Source organism: Miscanthus floridulus, chromosome 3, assembly GCF_019320115.1.
Source record: "Miscanthus floridulus cultivar M001 chromosome 3, ASM1932011v1, whole genome shotgun sequence".
NCBI classification, from domain to species: Eukaryota; Viridiplantae; Streptophyta; class Magnoliopsida; order Poales; family Poaceae; genus Miscanthus; species Miscanthus floridulus.
The window spans coordinates 61,601,039-61,614,193 of NC_089582.1; the positions used below are offsets into that span (position 1 = coordinate 61,601,039).

The window sequence follows — 13,155 nt, forward strand, 5'->3', positions numbered from 1 at the left end:
GAGGACATCCGCCTTGCACTTGCAGCAGCGACGGGTGGTCGGAGATGGCCACACCCGCAGAAATGTCACCGCCACCAATCTCCTGCTACCGTCCGCGCCATTTCTTTCTTCTTGCCTCCCGCGAAAAAATATCTGCACCGGCTGGACCCACGTGTCATACACTCTAATGCCGTGCGGAAGGTTCCATTTCGAAGCTATATCTAATTCGTTGATGCAGAAAATAAGAGGAGATTGTTCATTTTTGTTTTTGCCCCCTTTTCAGTTATCCCCCACCTCTTGGCCTCTTCATTCCGGCGATGGGCGCCGCCGGCCTCCTCCTCGGCGACGCCGCCAGCCTGGGGGCCCACCACGCCATACGCCGCCGGAGGACGCACCTCTGCCTTCGCAACTGGGCCTCCAAGCCCCTGCCGCGCGCGCCGGTCTGGCCCGGCGCGGCCGCTCGTGTTTCACGCAATCGCGACGACCGCCGTGGCCACGTGGCCAGGTTCGCCGCCTCCGCCTCGGGAGGCGGTGACGAGCCCGGGGAGCTATCTGAGGACGAGGCGCAGAGGCAGTGGGAGGCGGAGCTGAATCGCCGACTGAAGGAGGCCGAGGAGATGGAGGAGCTGGAGCGCACCGCCGAGCAGCTGCAGAGCCAGGCCGCCGCCGAGGCCCCCGAGGAGTCGGAGGAGGAGAAGCGCGAGCGTGTCCGCCGCGAGCTCCAGAAGGTCCTACTACTCTTAACCTTTAGCACTTAGGGCGTGATTGGTTGCTCCTTTGTCGAACTATCCCAGATGAGACCATGCACCTTGGCCTGTTTGGTTGCAAATGAGCGTAGCATACTGGATCATAGGAATCGTGTTTGGTTGCTTATGTGGACGGTTTTGTGGTATGAATTGGTGTGCCCAGCTGTGTTTGGTTTGGCGCACGACAGAAGGTGTGAGCACCCAGGTATGGTTTTAGTGAGGTTATCACCCTACTCAGCAGTTTGGAAAACCAGTGACCTGTGCATGGCATGTAGCCTAGGTACACAAAATACCAATAATAAGATGGTGATCAAATGATGTAGTATTCAACACATTGACCTCAGATATCAGTTGCTCCTCGGTTGACCTTGAGCTTGGAGCATAAGAAACAAACAGAGTAAGAAACAAAGTTCCAGTACCTCAACACAAGCTCAAGGTCATTAGTTCTTGGTAACGTAGTTGACATGCTTAATATGATATCATCATTGGCAAAGTAAGTGAGGCCTCAGCTTAACGATATGTTGGTATAATTTCCAGATACTCAATCATAGGTGGCTGCCAAGGCAAACAAAAACAGATAGAAGAAAACTAAGATCATGTCCCATGGTTTGATGACAGTCATGAGAATTATACAGAATGAACAAAAAACAAATTGCAGCCACCTCAGAGTTTATTTTTCATGTTACATCATTGGCCAAATAGATATCAAGAGTTTGAACATCACAGTCATATCAAGAGATTGAGCATCACAGTCATAAATTCTAGATGCTTCAACACAAAGAACCCTCACTAGAATCAGAGCTATGGACTTAAGCAAGACGCGGCTGCCACACCATAGGGTGCTCCTCCAGCGCCTAGGGTTACAAAGTAAACATCATCGACCAAGGCACTTTGCTCAGTTTGTAAATCGGACTAGGCATCATCATGTGCAAAATCTAGGCGACAACACATGTGTACAACAAATAAGAGGTGCACATCACACAGATCTGAGGGCGGAACAAGACGAAAGCAAATGTAAACATGTAGATCAGCAAAAATGTCGCCCAGATCTAAGTATCTAAGAACATGAACCCTAATATCAGTGGACGGCAAACAAAATCCACAAACGATTCAACAGAAATCACCGCACAGAGAGGGGTAGGAGATGGGGGCAGGTGAGATATACTTTCGGAGCACTAGAGGACTAACACGAATCCGCCGGTGGAGGTTGACCGTATAGGTCAAGCGAGCTCGATGGGGAGGAAGAGGAGAGAGCACACCAAACCAGAGGAGGAAGGAGAGGCGCGAAATGGGGGCGGTAACCCTAGCCCAGGACGAGATCTCCCGCGCAAGCCGAAATCGTTCCCGCCAAGCATCGCGGCGTCTAGGACCGAGAGGGAAGGAGAAATCGAGAAGATGGAGGCGTGCAGGATGGCGGAGGGGAAAGGTATGGAGAGGAGCAGGCATATGGTGCGAGCTGGGATACCAATCACGCCCTCACTGCACCAACTCATGCCGGATGGGCCTTAGGACCGTCCTGTCGGGGCAACCAATCACGCCCTTAGAGCTCGCCTACAGAGTACAGACACTCACTAGGCATTAGTAGTTGTCTAGTTCACTGCACACGCCAGCCAAACGGCAGGGAAGGTATAATCGAGAGGAACATGCAAACTGTCTGTCTTCCTCACCAAACACAGATACCAATACGCGTGCAAGCTATTACTACTACCCCAACAAGTTTAACATGTTGTCGACCATTTGTGACGCACCTACGTGGTTGTAATTTTAGCTGTTTGCACAACAGAGTGAGGCAAAATCATTTTGTTGCGTGAGCTTTGCAGGTGGCGAAGGAGCAGGCGGAAAGGAGGGAGACGGCGAAGCAAATGTTTGAATTGGGGCAAAGGGCTTACGGGAAAGGAATGTATGGACGCTCAATTGAATTCTTGGAGGGTGCACTCACTATCATACGTCCCTCCTCTCTCCTCGGTGGCGAGGTAATATCTCTGCAGTTGAGATTTCTGTAGTTTTCTCATCTCTGGCTGTATGCCAAATAACTCTTTTGAGTGAGTTGAATGAGAAAACCTATGGCTAAAATTCTGTAGCCATCTTTGTGATTCAGTGTGTATCTTTTTCCAGATCCAAATTTGGCTTGCAATGGCATATGAAGCCAATAGGAGGCACACGGATTGCATTGCATTGTACAAAGAGTTAGAGAGTAGCCACCCTATGATCAACATCAGGCGGCAGGCAGCTGAACTTAGATACATTTTAGAGGCACCTAAGTTGAAGATATCAAATGACGAGGTGGTCACAATACCACAAATTGGGAGCAGCTGGGATTGGTTAGTTATCTATTTGAGAGACTGCTATTTCCCTTCCCCATCTCCATGCCATTTGGCTCTGGAATTTACTTTTTGTGTACGTGGGCATAAATTTGTTTGTGCCTTATAATTGTTCTACCCAAATAAAGAGGTTCTTCGCGTTCCCCATCACTTTGCGTGAAGGAACTTTGCCGGTTGCGAAAAGCCAGATAAATATGAAGTTGTAGTCACGTCAAGTCTGCAAACACTTCTTTCTATTGAAATTATGTATATTTATCTGTATCTTTTTGCCTGTATGGTGCTTGTGATCTGCTTGAAATCTCACTCATATGGTGTTTATATTCTTATATCATTCTCTTTTTGACTGAAGGCTGAATGGTGAATCCTTCAGCTTGTAACTAATGTCTAGTTTTTTTTTCATTGTTTCTTTAAACCTGCATGGGGCTATGACAAGTGTTCGTGACACATCTTTCCATAGAGAAGATATAGCTACCTGGTTATCTTTGTTGACATCATTCTTTAGCTACTATACATCCTAGAACCAATAACCTTTTCTTACCCCTGATTTAGCTACTATGCATCATTCTTTAGCTACCATACATCATTCTTTAGTTACTATGCATCATTCTTTAGTACCTGATTTAAATGCTTAAACTGGAGATAATTGCCACCATTGTAAACAGTTGCAAAGCATCCCCTTCCATGGAAGCTTTTTCAGTTTTGCATGATGCTGCTTTCCTATCCCCATGATTTCATTTCAAGCAATGTAGAGTGATCCACAATCTCATTCATATCTTACTATATCATGATACTTGGCATTATGTGAATCAGGTATGCTGGAACATGGAGTGACAAAATCAAGGAACAAGAAGACAGGAAAAGAAAGATGATTGCTGCTAGCAACCAAGTTCAACCTTCTCCAAACATCTTTGGAGACTTCTCTTTCTTGCGACTGCCAAATGAATGGAAGAAGAGTGCATGGGTGATTGTTACTTTGTGGGTCCTTTTGATTGGAACAGCAATCTATCTGCAGACATGAACAACTCCTGCAACTCTGAAACATGCCACTCGCATCTTTGCCAGGCACTGATCCATGGTTCAAACCCAGAGATGTTGCTAATATGGCCGTGTCTCAGACTGCTCTAAGACAAGATAGGAGTTGATACGTGCTCTGAAAGATATATCTTCCGGATTGGCATGGGCCATTTGTCATTTGAAGATCTTCTTTTGCTGCAATGTAAATACTAACTACTGTAACTAGCAATGCAAGCAGATGTCATCTAGTTCAATTGATTAGCAATCCATCTGTCTGCTCATATACGCTTGATAGTATTGCACCTGGAGACATGGAGTTGATTTGTTAGTACCTTGGTAGTTGATACGTGCTCTGAAAGATATATATAGTGTCGGACTTGTCATTACTCTGTTTAGACTAAGAGTTGCACTTTGGAAATCAGGGGATCATTTGAAGTTCGATGACAATGTCAAACATTTCTTAACTCCTTCCCCCAAATCATCTGACATGTACCCAACTTTGCTGCGACATGTGTGTATTTGTTAGGGGTTGTCGATGTTTTACCACCGATAGCCTGCCACGGGGGTATCCGGGACAGTTGTTCGGGCTTCGGCAAATAGTGGAACTCGGCGGTTACGCAAAGAGACTCAGGATTTATACTGGTTCAGGCCCTCAACTTGGTCGAGTAATAACCTTACGTCCAGTTCGGCGTTAGCCTGTTTACATCGTATTGCTTTGAGTATTGGGTGTGTTCCGTCTTTTTTTACAAGGGATATCCCCACCAGCCCTTTATAGTTCAGGTGCTGAGAGGAGTTGTTTGTGTTCTACTCGGATACAAGGTCAGAGTCCTAAGCTATGCTTCGGGCGCATTTCCTTGTATAGTCCGAATTGGAGTTTTGGTCTTGCACGTTGCTTTGCTCCGTGCTCTTCTTGGCGATTGGGCTGTGGATCTTGTTACTAAGGCCCACTTCCCTATAGTATGGTCTATGGGGGGCCCGTAGGGTTCCCCATCGACAAACCCCCGAGCATTTCATGATTGAGCTTCAAGGGCCGAGTTGTTGTAGACTTAATTCGGGTTCTTCTTGAAGTGAAATCTTGAGATGGTCTTCTTTGATTCTTCTTCTGACTGATGTGCACTTTTGCCGAAAAAGTGCACTCAGTGAGTGCAGCCCCCGAGCCTCAGCTGTTTGGCACAAAAAGCTAGAGTGTCTTTCTGTCTTGATGTCCTCCGAGTTCTTTTCCTTTGAGTGCAGCGAGTGTAATTTTTAGCCCCCGAGCCTCTTGTTTTTTGATACAAAAAGCTGGAGGGTCAAAAAATTGAAAATGTATTTTTCTGTGGTGGGTACTTACAGCCCCGAGCCTTCTCCGGGTTCTTTTCTTTCGAAAAGAAATCGGATGAAGGGTCTTGATGTGTTGTCGTTTGTTGTAGTCTTGAGTTCTTGTATTCTTGGTCCTTCGTCTTTAAATCCGAGCCCCCGGGCGTAGTTGAAGCGAATGCCGAACCCCCGAGCTTAGTCTTTGACTAAGCCATGACGTTCTTCTGAGTTGTTTTTATTCATCCAGGTCGTTTCTAGACTTCTCTGGTTCTTGATGTACCTCTTCCAGGTTGTTTGCACTTCGTCTAGGTTCTTTCTGAACTTGTATGTACCTCATCCGGGTTGTTTTCTGATCACTCCAGGTTCTTTTTTGTCTTGATTTCTGTTCCCAACTTGTCTGGGTTGTTTTTCTTCAATATGGGTTCTTTCTGATCTTGACTTGATCTCTGTCTCTCCTTGTTGGGGTTCTTTTCTGATCAATCCGGGTTCTTTCTAAGCTTGTCTTGGTTCTTGCCGCACCTTGTCGGGGTTCTTTTTTGATCAATCTGGGTTCTTTCTAAGCTTGTCTTGGTTCTTGCCGTACCTCATCGGGGTTCTTTTTTTATCAAACCAGGTTGTTTCTTGACTTATCTGAGTAAAGTAGCTCTCAGGAGCGTGTTTTTTCCTGATCTCATGGTACAGATGTAGCTTTCCTTCTTTGTTGGTTGTGGTTCCGCCTTGAGTAGGAAATTCTTTCTTCAATTCTTTCCTCATTCGTAGATATGCTGCTGTGTGAGGTTGAGCAGCCGCCGGGCTTTTGTATACTTGATAACTTTCGCGTTGGTAGTTAGAAGAGTTCTTTTGATGTGGCTTCCATGCTTGCTCTATCTGCCTATGGAGGGTTGCAACCTCGAATTCCACTGGGTTCTTTGCTGCCACTCTAGAATGATCTCCTTTGCTTTCTTTGTTGAATTTATCAAATCTTGTACTCCATTGTAATCTCAATGTTCTCCGAGTGAAAGAAATAATGAATGAGATGGTTTCTGCTGGAGGCCTAGTTGTCTATTACTATATCTGAGTTCTTCTTGTCTTCTGATAGATGGTCAGTCTGTCGCTGTTGATGAGGAGGTGACTGATGATGAAGTCCCCCTTAATCTTCGTTCGTAAGTTTTTACTTCTCGAGTGCCCTTGTATTTTGTAAGATTTGCTCTGACTGAGTTGTAGAGTTGATTGCGCTTGTTCTTTGTGTGGAGTGCTTGATTATACAGCTCTTGGGGTCAGCGACCAAGTTGTTGGAGTGCTTGTGCCGCTCCTTTGGCGAAGTAGTCGATCGTACCACTCTTGGGGTAGGTGACCGAGTTGTTGGAGTGCTTATGCCACTCCTTGGGCAAAGTAGTCAGTCGTACCGCTCTTGGGGTAGGCGACCGAGTTGTTGCAGTGCTTGTGCCGCTCCTTAGGCGAAGTTGTCGATCGTACCGCTCTTGGTGTAGGCGATTGAGTTGTTTTTGTAGATAGCGCCGCTTGTTGGGCAAAGTAGTCGATCATACCGCTCTTGGGGTAGGTGATCGGGTTGTTGTAGTGCTTGTGCCGCTCCTTGGGCAAAGTAGTCGATCGTACCGCTCTTGGTGTAGGCGACCGAGTTGTTGCAGTGCTTGTGCCACTCCTTGGGCGAAGTAGTCGATCGTACCGCTCTTGGTGTAGGCGACCGAGTTGTTTTTGTAGATAGCGCCGCTTATTGGGCGAAGTAGTCGATCGTACCACTCTTGGGGTAGGTGACCGGGTTGTTGCAGTGCTTGTGTCGCTCCTTGGGCGAAGTAGTCAATCGTACCGCTCTTGGTATAGGCGACCGAGTTGTTTTTGTAGATAGCGCCGCTTGTTGGGTGAAGTAGTCGATCGTACCGCTCTTGGGGTAGGTGACCGGGTTGTTGCACTGCTTGTGCCGCTCCTTGGGCGAAGTAGTCGATCGTACCGCTCTTGGTGTAGGCGATCGAGTTGTTTTTGTAGATAGCGCCGCTTGTTGGGCGTAGTAAACGATCGTACCAGCTCTTGGGGTAAGCGATCGAACCCGTATAGCACAACCGTTTTTGGGTTGACTGTTTGTAGGGTAAGTAAGCAATCGTACCAGCTCTTGGGGTAAGCGATTGCGCCCGTTTAGCAACAATTGTTTCTGGGTTGAGCTGTCTACAGGGCTGCCCCTTTTTCCCCAACCTGATTATGGGTTGGTTCTATCCGTTGGACAGGGCTGTCAGTTGTACCATCTCTTTTTATGGTAGAGTGACAAATGCTAGCTTGGGTCTCCTTACCCAAGAAGCTATTTGGCCGTTGGCCGTCAGTCAAACCATCTCCATATGGTTGAGTGACAAAATTGCCCGTGTAGCGTAACCATTTCCGGGTTGGCTGTTAACAGGGAAGCCCCTTTTTCCCCAACCTGATTACGGGTTGGTTCTGTCCGTTGGACAGGGCTTATATCTGAAGTCGTTCTTCTTAAAGAATTTCTGCTTTATTTCTCTTGAAGCTTGAGTACAATATGTTGTACTAATTGTAGAATCTTTTGAGTTGGCTGATATACCAAGTATTCTTCACTGGTATTTCATCTAGAGTCATCAACTCGTATGTGCCGGGTCCTGTTGCGTTTTTCACGATGAAGGGTCCTTCCCATGGACTGAGTAGTTTGTGTCGTCCATCTTTCTTCTGGATTAGTCGTAATACTGAGTCTCCTGGCTTTAGTGATTGGGGCTGAGTACTTTTGTCATAATGTCTTCGTAGTCCTTGCTGATATCTTGCATTTTGGATTATTGCACTGTCTCTTATTTCTTCTATTGAATTAATTTCTAACCGCCTTGTTTCTTCGGCTTCGCCTTCTTTGTATTGTTCTATTCTTGGAGATAGCCATATCAAGTCGGCTGGTAGTACTGCTTCTGATCCGTAGACCAGAAAGAAAGGTGAGTAGCTGGTGGCTCTGCTGATCTGGGTTCTTAAACCCCATACTACTTTTGGTAGTCCATCGATCCATTTTCCACCATAATCTTTTAGATCTTCATATAATCTTGGTTTTAAGTCTTGTAATATGAGTCTATTTGCTCTTTCGACTTGCCCATTGGCCTGTGGGTGTGCTACTGATGCAAAGTCGATTTCTATCCCACAATCTTTTGCCTAGTATTGAAATTCTCTTGCTGTAAATGATGAACAAAGATCCGTGATTATTCTGTTGGGCATGCCGAACCTATGCATGATGTCTTGTATGAATTCCACTACCTTTTCTGCACTATATTTGACCAAAGGTTTATATTCAATCCACTTTGTAAATTTGTCGATTGCCACAAATATGTATTCGAAGCCTCCTTTTGCTTTTTTGAGTGGTCCTACTTGATCCAGCCCCTAGCATGAGAACGGCCAAGCTGGTGGTATGCATATCAAATTATGAGCGGGCACATGTGATTGTCTGGCAAACATTTGGTAATTCTTGCATGTTTTGACGAGTTCTTCTGCATCTTTGAGTGTTGTTGGCTAATAGAACCCAGTTCTAAATGCTTTGCTGACTAGTGTCCTAGAGGCTACATGATTTCCACAACATCCTAAGTGGATTTCATCCAAGATTTCCTTTCCTTTATCTGTTGGAACACATTTAAGCAGTACTCCAGATGATGTTGCTCTTTTGTATAGTTTATCTCCCACCAGAACGTAGTTTTTTCCTCTTCGTATAACCTAGGTTGCTTCTGCTTTGTCTTCGGGTAGTTTCTTCTCTTTGATAAAATCAATGTATGTTTGTCTCCAATCATTTTGTATGACCATGATCTGTCTTGATTGGTCTGGTTCTTCTGCTTGATCTATTTTCATTGGATCTGTTGTCTCCTCCTTTTCTGTGTTCCTGGGTTATTTGATAGATGGTGCTGTGAGTTCTTCTACAAATATACCAGGTGGTACTTTTGCTCTATCTGATCCCAGTTTGGCTAGCACATCTGCTGCAACGTTGGAATCCCTTAGTACATGATGGATTTTGAGCCCTTGGAAAATTTTCTCCAATTTTCTGACTTCTGCACAGTATGCATCCATATTGTCTTTTGTACAATCCCAATCCTTGTTGACTTGATTGATTACTACAGCTGAATCACCGTAGATAAGTAGCCTTTTGATCCCAAGTGAGCTTGCAACTCTTAGACCATGTATTAATGCTGCATATTCTGCTTCATTGTTAGTTGCCTGCCAAAGTATTTATAGCACATACTTTAACTGTCTTCCTTCTGGTGATATGAATAGCACTCCTGCTCTGGCTCCTCCTAACTTTAGGGAACCGTCAAAATACATTTTCCAATGATCAAGTATTGGTTCAGGTTCTTTTTGACTGATTTCTGTCCATTCAGCAATGAAGTTGGATAATGCTTGAGATTTGATTGCTGTTCTTGGTTTGAAGTCTAGGTTGAGAGCACCGAGTTCTACTGCCCATTTTGATATCCGACCTGTCGCATCTTTGTTGCGTAGAATGTCTTGAAGTGGAAAATTGGTTACCACTGTAATCTTGTGTTCATGGAAATAATGTCTCAGCTTTCTTGATGATATCAACACTACATAAAGTAGTTTTTGCACGTGTGGGTATCTTACTTTTGATTCTGTTAGTACTTTGCTTATGTAATAGACTAGTCTCTGCACTTTGTAAGCGTGTCCGGGTTCTTCTCTCTCAACCACAATTGTTGTGCTGACAACGTTCTTGGTTGCTGTAATGTATAGCATCATGTCCTCTTTGCCTTTTGGTGGTGTTATTACCGGTGATGATGCCAGGTATTCTTTTAACTTTTGGAATGCTTCTTCTGCCTCTTCTGTCCATTCAAAATTTCCTGCCTTTTTCAATAATTTGAAAAAAGGAAGCCCTTTTTCTTCTAGTCGGGAGATGAATCTATTGAGTGCTGCCATGCATCCTATAAGCTTCTATATGTCTTTAACTTTCTTTGGAGGTTTCATATCTATGATGGCTTTAACCTGCTTTGTACTTGCTTCAATTCCTCGATTGCTGACTAGAAATCCGAGTAGTTGTCCTGATGGGACCCCAAAAACACACTTTGTGGGGTTTAGCTTCCACTGCCATGCTTTTAGATTCTTGAAAGTCTCCTTGAGGTCTTCTATCAATGATCCGGGTTCTTTTGTCTTGATTACTACATCATCAATGTATGCTTCTGCGTTCCTTCCGACTTGATTTCTCAAACAAGTTTGAATTGCTCTTTGATATGTTGCTTCTGCATTCTTTAGCCCAAAAGGCATTGATTTGTAGCAATATGCCCCAAATGGTGTAATGAACGATGTCTTGCTTTGGTCTTCTTCTCTTAGAGATATTTGATGATAGCCTGAATAGCAATCTAGAAAGAATAATAGAGCTGATCCTACTGTTGAGTCGATGATTTGATCAATTCTTGGTGGAACATATGGATCTTTTGAGCAATGTTTGTTGAGGTCTGTGTAGTCAATGCACATGCACCATTCTTTTGAATTCTTCTTCTCAACTAGTACCGGGGTGGCAAGACAATCCGGGTTGATTATTTCTCTGATGAATCCCGCTGCCATGAGCTTGGTGATCTCTTTTTTGATTGCTGCTTTTCTGTCTGGAGCGAATCTTCGTAGCTTCTGCTTAATGGGTTTGGACACTTTGTTCACATCAATTATATGCTCAGCCAACTTTCTTGGGACCCCTGGCATATCGGCCGGCTTCCAAGCGAAGATATCTTTGTTGTCCCGAAGAAAGTTGGTGAGCGTGAGTTCCTATTTGGGATCAAGATTTGCACTGATGATTGCCGTCTTCTCCGGGTGAAAGGTCCTAATGGCTAGAGGGGGGGTGAATAGCCTAATAAAAATTTCTACAACAACACTTAACCAAATGGTTAGACAATTATGAGGCGAAGCGAGTGTTGCGCTAGCCTACTCAAAATGCAAGCCACCTACCACAATTCTAGTTTAGATAGTGTTAATTCACACAAGAGCAATGACACTATCCTATGTTAGTGTGCTCTCAAAGGCTAACTAAAGAGCCACACCAACCAAGCATGCAAGCTCTCACAACTAGCTACACTAAAGAGCTTGTCAACTAGTTTGCGGTAAAGTAAAGAGAGTGATCAAAAGGGTTATACCGCCGTGTAGATGAATGAACCAATCAATCACGAAGATGAATAACAATGATGACCAATCACCTCGGAATCAATGATGAACACAATGATTTTTACCGAGGTTCACTTGCTTGCCGGCAAGCTAGTCCTCGTTGTGGCGATTCACTCACTTGGAGGTTCACGCGCTAATTGGCTTCACACGCCAAACCCTCAATAGGGTGCCACACAACCAACACAAGATGAGGATCACACAAGCCACGAGCAATCCACTAGAGTACCTTTTGGCGCTCCGCCGGGGAAAGGTCAAGAACCCCTCACAATCACCGTGATCAGAGCCGGAGACAATCACCACCTCCGCTCGACGATCCTCGCTGCTCCAAGCCGTCTAGGTGGCGGCAACCACCAAGAGTAACAAGCAAAATCTGTAGCGAAACACGATCACTAAGTGCCTCTAGATGCAATCACTCAAGCAATGCACTTGGATCACTCCCAATCTCACTATGATGATGAATCAATGATGTAGATGAGTGGGAGTTCTTTGGCTAGGCTCACAAGGTTGCTATGTCAATGAAAATGGCCAAAGATCCTCCCTTGAGCCGGCCATGGGGCTATAAATAGAGCCCCAATCAAATAGAGCCGTTATACTCCTTCACTGGGCAAAACGCGCTCTGACCGAACGCTCCGGTCATACTGACCGGATGCTGGCCCTCAGCGTCTGGTCGTCCGATGGACGCCATGTGTCATCGCCTTCAAACGCTGTTCGTCAGATTCCAACGGCTACGAAGTTGACCGGACGCTTCGGTCAAAACTGACCGGACGCTGAAGCCCCAGCATCCGGTCGTTTCCAGTAAGCTCCTCGAGGCATGTTTTTTTGACCGGACGCGTCCGGTCCACCTTGACCGGACGCAGACCAGCGTCCGGTGCTCAACCCTACCCACTATGCCATCTGATAGCTCGACCGGACGTAGCCTTTCAATATCCGGTCGCTGAGTGACCCAGCGTCCGATCAGTAGACCGACGCCAGCATCATTTCGACCAACTCTATTTCAACTCTAACTTCTTCACCCTTGCTCAAATGTGCCAACCGCCAAGAATTTTGCATCCGGCGCAATAGAAAATAGACATTTCATTTTTCCAAAAGCGCCGAATCCAACCACCAACTCCATTTCAACTCTAACTTCTTCACCCTGCAAACACCTTGTGCACATGAGTTAGCATATTTTCACAAATGTTATCAAGGGTGTTAGCACTCCACTAGATCCTAAATGCATATGCAATGAGTTAGGGCATCTAGTGACACTTTGATAACCGCATTCCTATACGAGTTTCACCCCTCTTAATAGTATGGCTATCAAACCTAAATGTGATCACACTCTCTAAGTGTCTTGATCACCAAAATAAAATAGCTCCTATGGTTTATACCTTTGCCTTAAGCCTTTTGTTTTTCTCTTTCTTCATTTCAAGTTTAAGCCATTGATCATCGCCATGCCATCACCATTGTCATGCTATGATCTTCATTAGCTTCTTCTACTTGAAGTGTGCTACCTATGTCATGAGCACTTGATAAACTAGGTTAGCACTTAGGGTTTCATCAATTCACCAAAACCAAACTAGAGCTTTCACCGGGTCACCAGTCAACAAGTCAATAGTCTTGGTAGTGGCTTCTTTTGGTGGTGCAAAGTTGCTTGGCTTCTTAGCCGGTATTTGAATCTCATCCAGGTTCATTTCGTT

The 13,155-nt window shown here is 45.2% G+C and overlaps 1 protein-coding gene across 1 annotated transcript; it reads left to right on the top strand.

Moving 5' to 3' along the window:
- The first annotated feature begins 231 nt into the window (after nucleotides 1-231).
- Nucleotides 232-4,388, top strand: LOC136541731 (uncharacterized). The gene is made up of 4 exons (XM_066533784.1): nucleotides 232-707; nucleotides 2,546-2,698; nucleotides 2,841-3,046; nucleotides 3,857-4,388. Exons 1-4 carry the CDS (start codon nucleotides 297-299, stop codon nucleotides 4,062-4,064), a joined length of 978 nt encoding a protein of 325 aa, XP_066389881.1. The 5' UTR covers nucleotides 232-296; the 3' UTR covers nucleotides 4,065-4,388.
- Nucleotides 4,389-13,155: the final 8,767 nt, after the last annotated feature.

Excerpts from the sequence above, each read along its gene's own strand:
- LOC136541731 (XM_066533784.1), top strand. The coding sequence starts at position 297 with ATGGGCGCCGCCGGCCTCCTCCTCGGCGACGCCGCCAGCCTGGGGGCC. Across the intron at positions 708-2,545 it reads TCCGCCGCGAGCTCCAGAAG|GTGGCGAAGGAGCAGGCGGA; the intron begins GTCCTACTACTC and ends TGAGCTTTGCAG. Across the intron at positions 2,699-2,840 it reads CCTCTCTCCTCGGTGGCGAG|ATCCAAATTTGGCTTGCAAT; the intron begins GTAATATCTCTG and ends ATCTTTTTCCAG.